Source organism: Chiloscyllium punctatum, chromosome 10 (genome assembly GCF_047496795.1).
Source record: "Chiloscyllium punctatum isolate Juve2018m chromosome 10, sChiPun1.3, whole genome shotgun sequence".
Lineage (NCBI taxonomy): Eukaryota > Metazoa > Chordata > Chondrichthyes > Orectolobiformes > Hemiscylliidae > Chiloscyllium > Chiloscyllium punctatum.
Genome location: NC_092748.1, coordinates 35,987,205 through 36,007,145, shown reverse-complemented (window position 1 = coordinate 36,007,145; position 19,941 = coordinate 35,987,205). Strand labels below are relative to the sequence as shown.

Sequence of the window (19,941 nt, the reverse complement as noted above, 5' to 3'; positions counted from 1 at the left end):
CACCAATTGAGTTTGGAAGCCAGAGTGAAGGTAAATGTATATTTTTGCTTTTTCTTGCCTGTTGGAGAACACAAAGTGCATTCATTTCCTGTAATGGTTCCTTGCATATTTCCTAAAGGTGACAAGGTTAAGCGTGTGTGCAAGGTGCTGACTGGCTGTGTATTTATATGTTATTGGCTGTAGTCATTTACGAAATATGTAGAGAAAGGAAAATTGTTGAGTTGCTCAGCTAGCAGGCTGACACTTAAATTGCTGGAAATTTTAAAGTAGAACACACATAAAAAACAGCATGAACCCATGTTCAGGGGTTTACAATAGGGCCGTTATAAATATACAAAGTTCTTTACTTTGTGATCTATGTCCTTCTGAAAATGAAGGGTGGGTATGCAATCTAGACTGGCCAGAGGCAAAGCAATGCTCCTTATATTACCCTAATTTTGTAATTATGTATGTGACTCTTCCATTTCTTTGACATCATAGAATCCCTACAGTGTGGCAGCAGGTCATTCAGGTAAAAACAATGACTGCAGATGCTGGAAACCAGATTCTGGATTAGTGGTGCTGGAAGAGCACAGCAGTTCAGGCAGCATCCAAGGAGCTCCTTGGATGCTGCCTGAACTGCTGTGCTCTTCCAGCACCACTAATCCAGCAGGTCATTCAGCCCATTAAGTCCACACCAACCCTCCAAAGAGACCCACCCTATCTCAGTAACTCACATTTACCATGGCTAATCCACCGAACCTCCACAATGCTAGACACTATGAGAAAATTACCATTACAGTCACGCAAGAGTGGAATTGAAGCCAGGTTCCTGGTGCTGTGAAGTAGCAGTGTTAACTACTGTGCCACCACATCGTTCTTGCTTTTCTTAGCAAGCTTGCATTGGAGCTACCATGTCTTCAAGGAATGTCCACTGGCAACCAGACCAGGGTGCGTGTGTGTGTGTGTGTGTGTGTGTGTGTGTCTGTCTGTCTGTCTGTCTGTGTGTATCTGTTTATTCTCCCCACATTTTCAGAAATAAATGGGGAGCCAGTCCTGATGCCAATGCTACTAGACATAGTCTGCAGATGCCTTTGTACAAACTAAAGGAGATATATATGTCTTGCTTGCATGTTGAAATTAATAAAATAAACAAGAGACATCAACACAGAAGGGTAAAAGCCCAGAGAAATTATTCATGGACTTCAGTCATTTTATGAATTTCTCTCCCATTTTACAATAAAAAATATGTTCACAAAAAAAAGGGGAACATTTTGCCTGGGAAAGCACTGTTGAGAACTCGGAGCACAATCATACAGAGGAGGTTCCAAAAGAAGACTGAGTTCAGAACTGTGTCCTAGAGCAGCAGTCAATGTCATAACCACAGCACTTCCCAAACCATGTGTCATTGGTCATGTTGCCATTTAGAATGATTGATTCAGAGCATGCAGTCAGTTGCGGCTGCTGTCTAATAAGGATGAGTTAAATGTGGTGCTCATTAATGGTCCATACCTGTTACATCTTTAAAGCAATAGAAAAACAATTTGACGAGCAGAATTTTCTGCAGAGTAAATGGGTACTGATGAGGTCGTGGAGGGGGGGATGTGGGTGTGGACAATGGGAGAAGGGAGCAGTATACCTTTGAATAGTCTGTTTGATTGAAACACTGAGGGAACCCAATCTTGTGATGATTCTGGGAGAGTAAAAGAGAAAGACGATAAATACTACAAATTAGTTTCTATTGAAAAATAAATCAAAGAACATTCTGCCTCTGTGATAGAGTTAGATGTCACAGTTCAAGTCTAATCCACTTATCATTGATAAGGCAAGATTACAAAAATATTAATTGTTTATCAAATATTGACAAGGTTTTCATAATAAATTCCTGAAGAGATGGCCATGGTAAAGACATTTGGTTTAGATGTGAAGCCATCACCAGCTTACATTATATAAATATTTCATGATATTAGTTATTATTAATACTTATTATTTGAGGTAAAAATAAACAAAGCACTTTTAATATTTAATGAAAATGGAAAAAAAGAGAAATATTGTTTATATCTGTGAAGGAACTAATATCGAGTAAATAAAAAATTAATAAAAAATCTGGGAGAAGTATTTCAAAATAGTGTCAGGAATCCACAGGAGTTGGTTTGAATTATTTACGTGACTTATTTTAAATCATTTCTACAATAAATGACAATAATTTTTAAGTTAAAGTTTGTCACATTCAAATTAGCTCACCACAGTAAAAAAAAAGAATTTAGATCATATTAATATTGTATCATTGCTGGGATTTTTTGTGTTGAGGTTGTCATTGCGGCTCATGTCGGTTCTATTGATTCCTAGTAATTCAATGTTGTCATTGAACAAGAGTCAAACATGTACAATAGCTTTGTGGTGCTGATGTGAAAGGAGGTAGTGATTGAATCTGTTTCAAACTGCAGTCAGCAGGCATTCAATTCAATATTCTTCTTGTTCTGGTAAATCCCTTGATGTGAGGAAGGTAGTTGCCATGGAGGCCACATGTGGCAAGAACCTGTGCATGAAACCTTTTAAAGTGGAGAGACATGCAGCTACCACACATGGGATTCTGGCTAACTCAAACATTATCCCCTCTTACTGCCTGCCACAGACTGAAACGAAAGCATTTGGCATTTGATAATCAACCCTGCACTATCTGTGGCCATCAAGTTCTGGCTGAGGGGTTGGGCGTCCTCAAACCTGGAGCTTCCAGCTCAGAGATAGGAAGTAACTAGCCAGTGTACCATAAGATATCCTTCCAATCCATAATTAATATTAGCCAGAGGGCTGTCATTTATAGAGGCCATGGTATGTGTAGTACCAGTGAAGTTAGGGCATGTGGAAATTTGAGACAAAACCCTTAGAGATTTGGTCCCAAAACCTGGAAACCCTCTTGTAGCTGCTGAATATCAAGCAAAGTACACTCTTCTTTTTACAGAAGTCAAGGCCTTTTGTTGCGTTTATCCAAAAAAGGAGGCACTGTGGTGCCTGACATCGCCATTTTGTGGTCTGCTAAAGGGTGATCTACCAGAAAAAAGTAAGGAGGCATTTTGCTTTTGTGGTCTGCTGAGCACATCCCCTGCTCTGTTGTGACCAAGGTGTTGAAGGTGTTCAGAGCTGCAGCAACTGCAGAAAAATATTGGGGTTTCATATCTCTGTCACAAAATAGCTCATTTTCACTACAAAATGAAAGTGAATTTGCACAGAGCAGAGGCCAGGAAAGTTGGTGATTTTTTGAAGGCGTACCACTTATGCTGGTTTCTGTTGATCCAATAACGTACCTAACAGTTCAAATTTAGGTCAAACAGAATACTGAAAATGTACCAAGGATCCTGTCTTAGTGACTGGACAGAGGAAGTCTTGTGAGTTTTGGAAATGCCTGCACTTCATTGTGTAGTCCAGTATGAACTAGTCAACTTCTCGCCTTTTATACTGGTTATGTTGCAAAGAGCTACTTGTAAAGTGCAAATGAATGATATTCTTCTGGAGTGCTGTATCTGGTGGGAAGTCCAAAGGCCTCGTCATTGGCCATAGCAGTTTACAAAAGCTCTGATTATTAAACCTTTACCTAAATACAACAGCTTTCACAGGGAACCTGATATATGACGTGTACCTGTCATTTTATGTATAATCGGATGATAAAATAGTGTATATCAGTCATGTTCAACTGCATACATTTCCATGTTTCACTCCTGCAGGCAATAATGTCATTAAAAACCCAAAAACTGCTTTACAGTACAGCAGACCTCACTGACTGAAGAAATCTGATTGTTAATGGGAATGATTTGAGCTTGAATAAAAATATCTTAGTGGTATATTGGAGCAAAGTGTGTAAACAGCAAAAATATTAACAAAAAGAATTGAAAGCCTTAATGAAAAATCTTTGCAGCACAACTGAATAGTAGCAACAGTGGCACCTAGCCACAAGTCTAACTGTATTGTGGAGAGGTGACAAGATTAATAGAACAAAAATCTGGTCTGTCAACCATTTCCCTGTCGTTAACTTTGTCAGAACTTACCTGCATTGGTCTTTTGTTGTTTCATTATTGAATTGAACCAGAAGCTCATGGAGAACACATGGGTTAAAAAGGAACAATTTCAATTGTCCATGTGACTCAGATGGATATGTAAATAAACACAGCAAAATGTGACTAATTCTTGTGAATGAGGCCAACACTTGCACCACAGAAGGAGCAGGTGGCATGTTTCTAAGTGCAATTCTGCTATTATTGAACACAAGAAAGAAAACTGCAGCTATATCAAATTGAATTACCTTTAATCTTTTTGTATTTTTTGTACCACCTTCCGAACTCCTGGCATTTGGCAGATGATACATTGGCATAATAAGTGCTGTTCACGATGGAGGAAATCATGCTCTGGTGCAGAAAGTAAAAAGAGGGCAAATTGCAAATTAGATAGAGCCCCAAAATAAATCAACAAATGAGTGCGAGACACAAAGGGATTAAAAAAAAAACACCTGAGCACTCAGAATTAGTAGTGATAAGTCAAAATCTCAATAGGCAAGGAAAATCAATATCCGAATTGCTCTCATTATTTGGGAAAAGGATCGCATCCACATATAGACTGGAGCCCTTTCAGCAGGAACATCCCCTATGTTTTTGTTACAAGCTCCTGCCTAGTTATAATTAATTACAGTCTTGGTACCAAGATTCTCTTATTTATTTTAATTACAAAATCCAATCTTAACAAATGATACTTGAAGAACATGTCATAACATAACGTGTAGTTTTTCTCTGACAGGTTCTGGCAAAACACTTGGAGACCTCTCTGAGAAGGTAATAATTGCTGTTTATGTTATCATATGGGGTTGGGAAGGGACGCGGTGGTGGGGGGGGGGGCGCGGGTAGCGTAATGATCTTCTTAGCCTGACAAAATCGTAAACCTGCTCTTTACTGATGAGCTTACCACTTTATTGCACCGAGGACACAGAGGAACTGTTCTCCCACAGTGTCAATCAACCACAAACACATGCTGTGTGGGCTTGCCTTCTCCTCATCCCCAGTACACATAAACTTGAAAATGCATAAGTGTTTTAACCTGTATAGCCTTGGGAAAATAAGTGAATTCGAAACCCATCCCTCAACCAACCATCAAGCACTTTTCGAGGTACGCAATCAACCAGGATACACATCTTGGAGACAGGCAGCTTTCAAGCTCAGCCCTTTGCTAAAATGTTGAGGGAGAGAATTGGAGGCTCTGTATGTTACTACTGCTGACTCTTAATTACAAGCAGTTGTTTGAATAGCGGTGACATACATAAATTGAGTAAGTGATTCAGACAAATGCTGATTTTTCTTTTTTCTACAAGATGTTAGTCTGTGATACCAGTTCCAATATCTGAGTGAAGCAGTGATCTAACTAATGGAATTCCTGAGCAATTTTTTGTATCTGACCTCATTCACAATACACATCTTCCAGCCATTGCGTCAGTAGTTTCAGAGATAGAATTTGAAGAAGTTAAATGTTCTAATCCAAAAATTTCTCTCATACATATGTGCTCTAAGGTTTGACTCAAGAACATTCAGCAGCAAATAGGATTAAATGACACTATTAAACATGTAATTACAGTTTTCTAAAATATTTGGCACTAAGGAAACTGCGCATTAAGTATATGTGTGTTTATTTGTATGCAGAGTAGCTTGTTTTGTGTGTGTTTTTGTTTTGGTTTTGTGCGTATACCTTATGTTGAAGTGCTTGCATGTGCCATGTATGGGCTTCTGTAATAAATGTGGCACACAAAGATAACATCATGCGTGTTTCAATGTCTATGTTTTGGCTGAATCTATGTGCACGTCTGTCTTTATGTCTGCATTTATCCATACACGTGTTTATGCTTCTGTGTCTTTTTGTGTTTTGTAGACAGTGAGATAGGCATGGTGTAAGTGAGCAGATCTTTCACAATAAATGCTTACACCCTCTACTGTTCAATTAGTAGCTGACCATAAGTGCGTTTCAGTTGCTCACAGACTGTGTACACTACTCTATCTCAGTTTGGGTGATATTGGGAGTGTGACAGTTAAGGAGTCACCCACATGATAGTAATTTAACTGAGCTAGTAAACTAGAGACCCAGACCAATTCTCTAGGGCACCATTTCAAATACCATCGTGGAATACCAACTGGTGGAATTTCAATTGAATTCCTTAAATCTGCAATATTAAAGCAGTAATGATGATCATGAAACTACCACCAACTGTCGCAAAAACCCATCTGATTCACTTTAGTGAAGAAAATCTGCTGTCCTTACCAGGTCTGGTTCATATGTGACTCCAGCCCCACAGCAATGTAGTTCACTCCGAACCACCCTGTGAAATGACAAACCGCTCGGTTCAAGGACAGTTGGTGATGGGTAGTTAATATTGGGACTTGCCAGTGAAACCCACATCACATGAAAGAATAAATTGGCCTATACAACCCTGGGTCAGCGAGCAAGGGAAATCGGACAGGCGCGCTCTCCTCTCGGCTGCTATCAAAGGATAGATAGCCGAACGTCCGTTCAGGTCAAACACATGGTCAGCTTGATATTCCCAGTGACCAAATAATCTAACCAATTACTGTTCAGGCTCATGAATCATTACTGGCCACTTGGAATTGTGACAGACAATGCCCTGTAGAAAAAAAGGAATCAGAGAAAATTAGCGAGAGAAGGAGACATAAATAAATGCAATTGCATTCTGCCCTCTCTAACCACTACAAGCACAGAGAAGCAAGGCTCAAATCCTTTTAAATGGGTAAAAATAAAACACATTTCAGACCACCCATCTGATTAACAGTGGGTTGTCTGTAATTTCAGAGAGAAAGTTTTCTGTATGATTAATTCTTCATATTTTATTGCATGTTCAGTTGTAAAATTGTAGACACACAAATTACAGTCATGGGTAATTCCCTGCTTGATTTAGCCAATACTACACATAAAAATAGAAGCTGAAATCTGGCCTAATTGCACCCTCCTTTCCTCAAAAGGGGGTGGGTGTGGGGTAGATCAAATTTACCATACCACCTCAAAAATCAGCAATAAAATGTTCCAGAAGGTCTATAACAGAAGGATTATCCAAAATATTTGTTCACACCACAAAGAGCTTGGAGGTGTAGACAGACAGACTACAGAAACAAACTTATTTGACATGCCTGAAATAAAAGTTCCCGCACTATCTACTGGAGGGGGGAGAAGAAAGGATCACTGCTGTGAAAAAGCAGCACTCTCAGTGTCACTGTTTCCAAACTTCTCTTTATCACAGTCTTTTCTCCCACCTTCTGCTGTTTTGGAAAAGGTTAGCCCAGATCATCCGAAATCCAGACATTCAGAGATCAGACTTAGCCTTCCGGATGTGCTACATAATCATTCAGAGGTCTTGAAGAACTGACTATATGAGAATTGCTCAGGAAGCTAAGATCAACTCTGGGCAATGACCCAGTATCATGAACCCATCACAAACATCACCAATTTGGGATTAGTGTCAGAAGCTACACAGGGCTCTGAAATCACTCCTCAAAGGTTGTTATCCCATCACCAAGTCATGCTTTATTTAACTGTGGAGCATCCTTGACACTGATCCAGTTCCCTCAGAGCCAACTCTCAGAGTGAACAGGACCTCTGACACTCCTGTTCATACCTGTCATCCAGGGCTCCTGATTAGACCATCATGACAATCACAACAGGCTCTGATTTACTTTCCTGAATAGTTACTCAGAAGCTGCAGAGAAATTAAAACCTGCTCTAACTCCTGGCTACCTATAGAACTGACCCTTCTCCCAACATCAACTGAACCAACACCCACAAACAGAGCTGCATCAAGACATTATTTCAACAAGCTACATCACGCAGCAGCATTTTCAAGAAAAACGGGTTCCCAAAAAACACAATCCACCGATTCCTCAGAAATAAACCCAAACAAGCAGACACAATGCAACAAAAACTATAGCCACATTATCTTACATCAAAGGCATATCAGAAATGACTTCCAGACTACTCAGACCCCTTAGCATCATGATAGCCCACAAACCCACCAACATACTTAAACAGCAACTAATGAACCTAAAGGATCCAATAGATACCACCAGCAAAACGAACGTCATTTACAAGATACCATGCAGAACTGTGAAAAACACTATATCGGACAAACTAGCAGGAAACGTGCCACCAGGATACATGAACACCAACTGGCCACCAAAAGACACGATCCACTATCACTAGTTTCTATACATGCAGACAAAGAAGGACACCATTTTGACTGGGACAATACACACATCTTAGGACAGGAGAAACAAAGACATGCACGAGAATTCTTAGAGGCATGGCATTCTAACCAGAACTCCATCAATAAACACATTGATTTAGATTGTACCTACATTCCCTTGAAAAAACACTAGAAATGACATCACCCACCCTAAGAAACCAAGACCTATAAATGGAGATGCGGGACATACCACCAGCGCTTCTCCAGAGACTCTCACTGATGATGTTGCCTAGTCATGGAGACAAAACATCTGAAAACAAACCTTCCAGTTCAGCGAGCTAACTTACATCCATATCAATAACCTGAGCTACAAATCTTCTCAAAAATTGCTCCCAATCCTTCTCTGTCTGACACATGACATCTGTTCAAAAGTGTGGTGCTGGAGAAGCACAGCAGGTCAGGCAGCATTTGAGGAGCAGGAAAATCGAAGTTTCGGGCATGAGCCCTTCATCAGGAATTCCTCATTCCTGATGAAGGGCTTATGCCCGGAATGTCGATTCTCCTGCTCCTCGGATGCTGCCTGACCTCCTGTGCTTTTCCAATACCACACACTTGGCTTGGATCTCCAGCATCTGCAGTCGTCACTTTCTCCCACATGACATCAATTGCCCCTTGGACCACCCCACCTTACAACCAACCACTCTCCTAACAGCTGACCCGCCAAATAACCTGAGCTCCTCCTAATATCTAACTGCCCCATCCAACTCCTGACTGCGTATCCTGACCCATAAGCCCCAGGGCTGTTGACCCATCTTCTCCTGTCATCCAGTACACCCCTGTACATCAACGTGCCACCTTCTCCCCCACCTGACCAACATACCTGCCACCCCATCATCTCAGCAACTGATCACTCTGACATCTCATCTCATTATCTACCTGGGACCTACTCTTTACTCACTACCTCTCCAATATAGCACTGTCAACAAAGCAAAGGAGGATTCAACTAAAATCTACATTGAATTTCAACATCAATGTTACTGACTGCAGGTCACAGCTTAACCAATGGAATCGTTAACTAAGTGCAAGTGTGTACTGTTTCTTGCCTCTGGGTGTCAGCCCTCAGCTTACTCCACCAATCATAGCAGTTTAAGAAAGCTATTACTGCTGAAAAAGAAAAAGACATGCACTCAACAGGACAGATACAAGAATGCCAATTTTCAACAGGAGTAACAATATATACTGCATGAGAAAAGAGTGCGAATTGATTGGCAATTCACTCTATTTGATCATGGTGGCTCCATGGAAAATGCAGCATCAATTGTTCACTATGCTTATGGATCTGTCCCAATGAGTGCAAGACAGAAAAGAACACTTCTTCCAGCGATATTCACGGTGTCTGTACTACCAAGCCAATATATGTCATTTTTCTCTACGTTCACCCCAGAGTGTTTCCGTATGTTCAACAATAAGAATGGAAAACCTTATGTTTGCTACTCATGGGTGAGCATTCATGCTTTATCTTTGAGAAACCAAAGCTAAGTGTCTCCAATGTTTAACTTCATCTGCATGTCGTCAATAGTAAAAGTCCCGAATGGCACTAGTTCCTGGTTAACAGTGACACTGACTTCATGCAGGCTGCCTTAGCAAGTGGCGAAAGGTGAACCCAAATGAACATTTTGGGTCAATGCCCTGATGGATGCTGCCTGATCTGTCATGTGTTTCCAACATTTTCTCTTTTATTTTCGATTTCCAGAAAATCCAGAGTTTTGCTTTTGATTTAATATTATCCATTGCCTAGTCTCACTCTAATATAATATTTGGTTGGTTTGCTACTGTTTTGGTGGTCTGTCACAAGAGGAAAAGACACAATTCATAATCTAACAAGGACTAGCTTCAGGGAAAAAAAACAACTTTTTTTCTTTTGCTTAAAGGTTGAAAGAATCTGAGGGCCATTGCGTGACAAGTAATTAAGTGAAGCATTCCAATATACTCATTGTGAGGCTGAATAGCCAAGCACTTTGCCAAACAAAGTTGCTTTAAAATATGATTGCAAAATACGTTGGTATAACCTTATGCCAATTGCTAGATTGTGTCCACCAGAGGGGTGTTTTACTAGCACCTGCCTCAGCGTGGTCTGCACAGACAAACAGCCTGATTGTACTCACAGAACCGTTCAATGTCACAGAGTCCTCTATCATTAAACCATAGTGCATCCTGACTCAGTGGGACAGACTCACCAGAGGTACCAACATGGTATACAATCAGCAGAGAGTTGCACTGAAAGTCCCCAACATTTTCTCCAGACTCCATGACATCTCATAGCATCAGGTCAAACATGAGCAAGGAAATCTGCTGTTTTTCACCCATCCTGCACTCTGCCTCCCCTCACCTCTTGGCCAATAAGTCAGTGTTCCTTTACACTGGATGCCATTTGAAATGAATGCTAACAACAGCAAGCTTGGAGTCAGTACTCTGGCTGGGGGGCTTCAATGGCCATCACAATGAATGGCTCACCAGGTTGGGTACAGACTGAGCTGTTTGATTGGTGAGAACAGTCTGCCAGACTGAGCCTCCTCCAGCTAATGAGCCAGGTTCCATGAGGAGTATCAGGAAACATGGCCAGGAGCAACACTGAGTGTATGAAAACTGAGGTTAGAAACCAATAAAGACACAGAGGAGTGAATGCATGTCGAGCAGTAGAAGCAGCAAGCAAAACACAGAGCCTTGTGGTCCCACAATGAACAAATCTGACAAAAGTCCTGTGGGCTTGCTATACTCAGTTGTGAATGGTGATGATCAGTTCAATAAATTACTGGAAAAGGGCATTTGTCAAACATGTAGTACAAAAAAAATGGCGGAAGCATCTTCAACCAGGTGTGTCGAGTGAATGATCTACCTCAGTCTCCTCCTTAGATCCCCAACTTCATGGACGCTAGACTTCAGTCAATTTCATTCACTCCATGTGATATTAAGAAATGGCTTATGGGGCTGGACACCGCAAATGCTATGGGTTCTGACAACACCCTGGCTGTATTACTAGAAAGTTTTGTGTTCCAGAACTAGCCATTCCTCTAGCCAAGCTACACCAGAACAGTTACAACTATTGGCATCTGCCCAGGAACATGGAAAACTGCCCAGGTAGGTCCTGTTTGCTAAAAGCAGAATACATCCAAACATACCAATTACTGCCTCAGTCTCAGAACACCTTTGCATGAGTTCCTCAGGTTAGTGTCCTCAGGCCAACCGTCTTCAGCTGCTTCATCAATGAATTTCCCTCTACCATAAGGTCAGAAGTGGGGATGTTCGCTGATGATTCCTAAATGCTCAGCACCATTTGCAACTCCTCAGATACCAAAGCAATCTATGTCCTAATGCAGCAAGACCTGAACGATATTGAGGCTTGTGCTGATAGGCAGCAAGTAGCATCTGCACCACACATATGCCAGCTAATAACCATCTCCAACAAGATAGAATCTAACCATCTCCCCTTGACACTCAAATGTCTTTATCATCATTGAAACAACCACAATCAATGTTTTGGTGGTTACCGTTTACCAGAAACTGAACTGGACCAGTTATATAAATGCCATGGCTTCAAGAAAAGGTCAGAAGCTGAGAATTCAGCAGAGAGTAACACACTTCCTGATCCCGAAAGCCCATCCATCTAGAAGGCATAACTCAAGATTACAATGGAATACTCCTCACTTGCTTGGATGAGTGCAGCTCCAACACTCAAGTCCACTTGATTGGCACTCCAACTACCACCTTAAACATTCACTCCCTCTAGCACTGACACGCAGTAGCAACAGTTGTACCAGCTACAAGATGCACTGCAGCAACCCATCCAGGCTCCATGACAGCCCCTTCCAAACTCACAACATCTCACACCAACAAAGGCAAAGGCAGCAGATATATGGGAACACCACATGAAGGTTCCCACACATCATCCTTTAGTTTTGCCGGGTCAAAATCCCGAAATTCCCTTCTGATCAGCACTGTGCATGTTCCCACACTCCAAAGGGTGCAGTGGTTCATGAAGATGCCACCACTTTCTCCAGGGCAATTAGGGATGGGCAGTAAATACTGGTTTAGCCACCAACATCCATAATACAGAAAGGACAACTTTTAAAAGGAATGGTATACCCTGGTAACGCACCTGGTCTAAGTTACTTCAATATCATTATTTTAATGCTGCTACTAAACCGAGTCAAATAAATCTTAGCAGGGACCATATGCACTGAACAGAAAGTCTCAGCTTCACAGTTTTAGCTACACACTAAGAATGAAAGAATTAGTTGAAGGATTGAAGATGAAGTTGACATTTTCATGAGAGATGGAGGGAAATTCACATCTTGCAAATTCACTCTCTTGAGGGCAAAGCTTTGCAGAGCAGGCATTTGTATTTGGGCTCAGGCATGATCAGCCAACAGTGTTGTCTTGCGCACATGAGTTAACCTCCCAGCAGCCGACGCTGAGCTGCAGGAGCTGATGATTAACACAGAAAACAGAAACTCGGAGCAAAAGCATTCTGCCTTTTGAGCCTGCTCCGCCATTCAATATGATCATGGCCAATCATTCAACTCAGAATCCTGTTTCCACTTTCGCCCCATATCTGTGATGCCGTTAACCCTCAGAATTATGTTTAATACCTTCTTGAAAACATTCAATAATGTCAATTGTTTTCCATGGCACCACTCTCTGGGTGAAGAGATTTCTCCTCATCTCAATCCTAACTGACCTACCTTAGAACTTTAGACTCTGACCCCTGGTTCCAGACTCTCTGGTCTGCAGGAATAACCTTCCTGCATTTACCCTGACTAGTCCTGTTCAAATTTTATTCATTTCTATTAAATCCCTCCTCATTTTTCCAAACTCCCAGCAGACATAATTCTGACCAATCCAGTCCCTCTTCATACCTCAGTCCTGCCAACCCAGGAATCAATCTGGTTGTTGTTTGTTGCACTTCCTCCACAGCAGAATATCCTTCCTCACATTAGGCGACCAAAACTGCACACAATACTCCAGGTGTGGTCTCACCAAGACGCTGTATAATTGCAGCAAGACATCCCTGCTCCTGTACTCAAATCTATTCTCTATGGAGTTAAAACTCACACAATACCAAGTTATAGTTCAACAGGTTCATTTGGAATCACTAGCTTTCAAAGCACTGCTTCTTCATCAGGTCAACCACCTGATGAAGGAGCAGCACTCCGAAAGCTAGTGCTTCCAAATAAACCCGTTGGACTATAACCCAGTGTTGAGTGATTTTTAACTTTTCCACCCCAGTCCAACACCTGCACATCCAAGTCATGGCTATTCTCTATGAAGGCCAATATGACATTTACCTTCATCGCCTGCTGCACCCACACACTTACATTCAGCAATTGATGACAAAGATGCTCATGTCTCATTGCACCTCCCCCTTTCCCAATTTATCACCATTCAGGTAATAAACCGCCTTCCTGTTTTTTGCTACCAAAGTGGATAATCTCACAGTTATCCACATTAAATTCCATCTGCCATATGTTTGTCCATTCACTCAGCTTGTCCAGTTGACACTAAAGTATCTCTGCATCATCCGACCACCCGGCTTTTTATTGGTTGCAAACCTGTACATAATACATTTAGTTCCCTCATCAATTTGTGCCTGAATGTCATCAGCCACTATTCCTGAGTGCATAGCAGTGACACTTATAATGTGCAGCTACAGCCCAAGCCATGTTAACTGTTACACAACTTAGTCAGCAGTGTTGGCCTAATGTCGGCAATTCTGGGGCTGGCCCAGACTAGACTAGAGTGGTGGCAAACTGCAGCAGCATCAAGTTAGTCAGGCCCAAAGAGCTTAGTCTGAAAGCTGAGAAATATAGTCAGTGTGAAAGGGGTGATAAAATTCTGATAAAGAGATGGTAATCGAATTTTTTAAGTAGCAGGACTTCAAAGTAGCTGGACCTGCAACTGATCAAACTGACCTTTCTGATGATAAGGAACTACACGTGTGAGTTTGGAGAAGCTAATAAATGGCATTACCTACTTGTCCTTAACTGGAGTTAAATACCCTCCTCTGTTTTTAGTTTATTGGCTGGAGAGGTGCATTTCATTGTGTTGTGGGGGTAGGAGAGGATGCAATGCTAAGGGTACCTCCAGCAGCAAGATACATGATGCCTGAAGCTTGAAAAACAAAGCCTGTTGGGGCTGTAGTGGATGGGGGAGGGAGTGGGAAGGGGAGAGGAATTGCAGGTTGCCCTTTCTTCAAAAGCACCTAGAATGGCCTTATGGATAGCCACCACTGCCCTCCACAATCCTCGCCTCCCAATCTCCCTCCCACTATCCCTCAACTTGGTGTGGCTGGTCCCTTGGGTAGGTACAGTACCAGCAGCATCCATCACTCCCCAGTGGCGCTGCTGTGAGCAAAGAAACCAGTAAATCACAGCCAACAGGACGTATAGCCCCAGGCAAAGACCCGCCACTGCCCAGTGAGCTACCTGATTGGCACTTAATGGAGCAAGCTTTCCTAAACAGAGGCAAAGCAGGGCTTTCACTAGCTCTCCAGCTAGTGAGTGAGACTCTCGTCACGTACATTAAAGTCACTCACTTAATTGAATTTTTCATACAATACTAAAATTCTGGCTGCACCTCGTGCCTGGTTAAAGTATTGTTTCTCTTTCAGATTAAAGCATTGCCGTTTATAGTTGTAGGTCCTCAAGCTGGGGCACGCTCCAGTAAATAGTGTAGAAGCAGTTGGTATTACCAACGTGTAACATTCTCAAGGTTCATCTTTTGTTTCTGCACTTATTCTATTATCGCCTCCTCCGGCCTTACACCATCACCCCCCTTCTCAGTGAAGCACTGTGCCCTCCATCCTTTCATAGACATACCCCTGATGTACTTTTGCTGCTGCTTTCTCCCTGGCTCTGCCTTATCCTACAACCTGCATAGACAGGATGAATAGACAATGTCTTTTCCCGAGGGTCAGAGAGTCCTAAACTAGAGGGAATAGGTTTAAGTTGAGAGAGGAAAGATTTAACAGGGATCCAAGGGACAACATTTTCAAGCAGAGGATGGTTTGTGTCTGGAATGAGCTGCCAGAGGAAGTGGTGGAGGCTGGTACAATTGCAACATTTAAAAGGCATCTGGATGGGTAGACGAGTAGGAAGGGTTTAGAGGGATATGGGCCAAGTGCTGGCACATGGAACTAGATTAGGTTAGGAGATCTGGTTGGCATTGATAAGTTGGACCGAAAGGTCTATTTCTGTGCTGTACAACTCTATGAGCGATCTGAAACATTAACTCTGCTTCTCTCACGTCATGGGTGCTGCCTGACCTGCTGTGTGTTTCCAGCATTTGCTTTCTGGTTTGGGTTTCAGATTTCCAACGATTTTATACTCGTATAGGTAAATAAAGTGGTTTAAATCTGGAAGTTCAACCTGGGAGAGAGGGCACTCTTTGGCTAGTGTGCTCTGGTTCATCTCTTTTAGCAGCTCCTTCAATGCGTTCCTGACAGTGGCGTGGTTCCACTGTTCTGCCGGAAGGTCCTCAAATTTTGCACAGCTGTGAAACACAAAACAGGAAAGGGTTTTTTTTGGGGGAGAAATCAAAACCAACAAATCCACACCCACACCAAGCTATTGGCCTAGCGACACAGGGGACATATATCTTCCACAGTCTGTTACAGATCACAAAACTAGCCAGAGGCACAATGGGGCAGGGTCAAGCTGCCATGTTGCATCACCCTCCTGTTTTAGACTGATGAGTTTCTCCCACTCCAGGCTCATTCGAAAACTTTTTTTTAAATTCAAAAACTTTGAAGGGGACCAAAAAAAAGTCAGTGGAATGCAGTGAGCCTGCGGATTCTGTACAGTTACAAACTCGTTTCACACAGTGTCATTGGCTGCAGCAATTGACAGATGTTTGGAAAGCACCCACCTTTGTAATTGGATTTTCAGTGTCACAACATGATGGACATCTTGTAACATGTCAGCTACTGTTGCATCTGGTGCTTCAGTGAGATAATTCAGGGGCAGAGGACTCCACTTCCCAACCTTGATCATCCCTGCATTGATTTATAACAAAGGTCTTAAAAAGGTCATCAATAGGTGTGAGTCAGCACAAAGGAATAACAAAATAAAATAGCTTAAACCTGATCCCTTCCCCGGAGAAATCCTTCACAGTTAACACGCTCTTTGCTTTATCAATTGTACCTCAGTAATACCAGATATGTGAATATTCTCACCGAACAAGGTAATAAAAATACTTTCACTTTATTATATTGGTTATATTTGTTTTAATCAAACACTGTGAACATTCAAATTAGTCAGAACGCTTTAGACCCTTTAGTAAACTTCAAGTTTTTCATGTGTATAGGTTTGGTTTAATCGGGGCCATATTCCTAAGTATGCTTTGTAGAGCTGGTGTGACACATGTATGTTGGTGACCCAATAGGTAACATGAAAGTAAAAAATAGAAAATCAGTTTGACATGGGAAATATCACAATGGTGAACTTGCACAAGCAGCAAGCAAGCAAACATTTGTCCAATTGCTTCAAAAGTGCGAATCAAACAACCTTACAGTCTCTGTAGAGTTATGGGATATTAAGAACGAAGTCTAACTTCAGTGTGGATGTAACACAGGCACTCAAAGACCTGTCACCTGTTAAAACAGGCTGTCTAATGTTCTGTTCTGTTATCATCAATAAGCACAGTAAATACAACTGGTAGCCAGGTCACCACTGGCAGTTTTATAGATCTACCTAAGTTGGAAGTAATTCCCATAGTCATGGTGAAAGTGAAATTTGACACATTCTGTAATCCACATTCTCTGATTTGTATTCTGGAAGACACTTCAACAATTAAGAAGGATTTCCCTTCATTCCCTAAGGGGATATTAATGTTGTTGCGATATGTATTAGATCATTCAGATGCTAATCCATCACCCCTCCCACCGTTCACCCTGGAATTTTTTATCCCTACCCACCAAGCTTATCCTAGTTCTCTCTGGCTACTTGGCCTCTTGGTTAAGCTGGTATTCCTCCCTTGTTTCCATTTAAGGTTAGCATCCTCGCCCTCCCCAGATCATATGTGACCCCACAAGATAAATACAGGAAGAGATTTCAAGGAATGGAACAGAGATTATTGTTGAGAGATTTAACCAGAAATTGCACGAAAGGGAGGGACTAGAACTGGGCAGATTATTGCCCATTGACAAGCAGACAGGTTCAAAAAACCATCAGTCGACATCTAACCTGAAAAATTGGTACAAATGCAGTAAGCAACAAATGTTTCACTAGAGCATAGGATCATAAGCTATGGCCATTGCGAACATCTAACTCCCTGCCCTGAATTCACAGTCTGTCCATTTAGCTATCCACCACTAACCGTGAGCACAGCATCTTGAGACTGTTCAGCTCCACTTTTTATTCAAATGTGGTTATTTTTAAAATTGTAAGTCGATCATTTCTTTGCAAACTAACATAAATACATTTTGCTACAATAGCTTTAGTTTCTTTGGATAATTAGTTACCTTTTTCTTTGGTTAGATTAGGTCAGTGAAGGCCAGATGGTATTGTATACTACTCTAGTATTAAGTGAGAAAATTATCTTTCTGTAAGACTCGCAGAGGAACTTTTTTTAAAAACAAGGATCCAAACACGCTTGCAAAACATAATTTGGTTGACTCCCTTCACAATGATGTGAATTTGCTGATAAGAAAATACACAACCCAACAATCAGTAGTCTATGGTTCTCTCTCTTGCACGAGCATGTAAACATACAATGTAAGTCCTGATAGTTAAAATCGTTATCAGATAGAAGAATATTAGTCTCTGAGTCTTGTTATTGCACGTAAAACTGTACTTTGAATAAAGATGATGAGCACTGACCAACGTAATTGTTACATAAGGTCTCCCTTTTCAAGAACAGATCAAAACTAACGTTTCATAGAATTGAACATTATAATAGGTTGCCCTTTCACCAACTATGGAAAATTGAAATCAGTGGTCACATTATAAATTAAGGAAACACCTATCGATGTAAAGGCACAGCCCCAAATATTCAAACCTAGAATATAGATTTAGATTGGTTTTGAAGCTTACGAGTCTCACATTTGGGGATTAAGGTAACTCTCATTTTTGATTATATCCTTTTAATTTTACAACTATTCCTGCTTGCAGTTTAAACCTCAGATTCTCTATTAGGAATCAGAACTATCCATTTTTCTCAAGTGCATCTACTCATGCCATTGTGCTTTTTGTAGAAACGTAGAAAAACAGGAAGTGCTAGGGAAACTCAGCAGGTATGGCAGCATCTGGAGAGAGAGAAAATAAAGTTGATAAATATGCTAAGGCTTCGACAGAACATCCATAGAGACCAAGCAGTCTTTTTGAAGGACAGTATTGCTTGCTCTGAATTAGAGAGTTGCCTAGAAAGGGTGCTCTAAACAGATTCTCATCTCCCACCACCAAATGATTTGCTTGAGTCAACAGCTCTATCTGATTGTAGCATAGAAGAAAACACAAACTACTAGCTGCACTTCAAAAGTTGGTACAAGATGAAAATCCCCGACACTTGCCTGCTTGAGTGGGGAGCAATCCTCAACTATGTAAAAAACAGTCACCTCAATGGCCCTTCACTTTGGTTGTCCATGAGCTAGCCACTCTCGACATTGATGTGACAACCTTGAGTGAGGCCTGCTTCTCACACCAAGGTAACCTGACAGAACACAACACGAGCTAAACCCACTATCAGTCACAGAGACGTCAAGGTGAACAAGGCCTCTTCAGTGTCACCTTTATGGTGAAGTAAATCATTGTCACTAAACTCTAAAGCCTCCTAATTCGTCAATGTCTTTCCCCCTCCAAGACATGCAGCATGCAAGTCCCATCAGCATTTCTGCTCCAAACTGGAAGGTTAATTCAGCTGAATGAAGCTCAGTCCACACCGATCTCCATGCACCCACCCAGAATGACCCTGCTATGGATACATCCTTAGTGGTTTCAGGAGCTGGTCATGACAGTCAATCAGGGAATGGAATGCTCAGAAAGTGGACATGTACACTTGGAACTCTGTGCACAAAAACAGCTGATCATCAACAACATCTTTCAACAAAAAGATTACTTGCCACTACCTGCATGCATCTGCGCTCCTGTGTTCTAGCAGCAGATACAGTATATCTTGGTGCATCAGTTCAGAATTAAAGAATGTTCTACATACCAAGACTACATGATGGTAAACATGTTTAGAATGGGCAGCTAGTTTATTTAACTGGTGCAGGCTTAATGGGCTGAATAGCATCTTTCTTTTCTGTCAGTGTTCTGTGGTTCTAATAGAATTGTACACAATGATAACTGTCTTACAGACCATCAGTTTATTCTCCTCAAGTTTCACCACAAGCCTAAGCCCAAGAACAGAACTACAAGTAACCCAACAGCTGCATTTTAAGTCAACAATTCAACATTCTATGCCCAGCAAGCCTCATCTTCTGATCCCACCACTATTACCAGCTAGAAGGACAAGGGCAGGAAATACACACACAAGATCCCATCATGCCACTCACCATCCAGACTTGGAAATATATCACTATGCTGGGTCAAAGTTCAGGAACTCCCTCCTTCTTGGCACTTTTTTCTATGTACAATGAATAGAATGCAGTGTTCAAAGAAAGCAGCTCGCCACCACTTTCTCCAGGACATTGAGGGATGGACAATTAACAGCCAGCAACACCCATGTCCCATGAATGACCAAAAAAG

The 19,941-nt window shown here is 41.5% G+C and overlaps 1 protein-coding gene across 10 annotated transcripts in view; it reads right to left on the bottom strand.

The window, feature by feature from the left end:
* The window catches only part of satb2 (SATB homeobox 2), a 166,822-nt gene that overhangs the window by 102,945 nt on the left and 43,936 nt on the right, over positions 1 to 19,941 (bottom strand). For 9 of the 10 annotated variants that reach the window (XM_072578925.1, XM_072578927.1, XM_072578924.1 and 6 more), the window contains 4 exons: positions 16,124 to 16,250; positions 15,625 to 15,748; positions 4,277 to 4,379; positions 1,619 to 1,672 (listed from right to left, as the gene is read on the bottom strand). In XM_072578925.1, coding sequence (XP_072435026.1) covers positions 1,619 to 1,672; positions 4,277 to 4,379; positions 15,625 to 15,748; positions 16,124 to 16,250 — 408 coding nt within the window. The remainder of the gene's footprint in view (positions 1 to 1,618; positions 1,673 to 4,276; positions 4,380 to 15,624; positions 15,749 to 16,123; positions 16,251 to 19,941) is intronic. The other variant, XM_072578920.1, reaches the window with a different exon arrangement.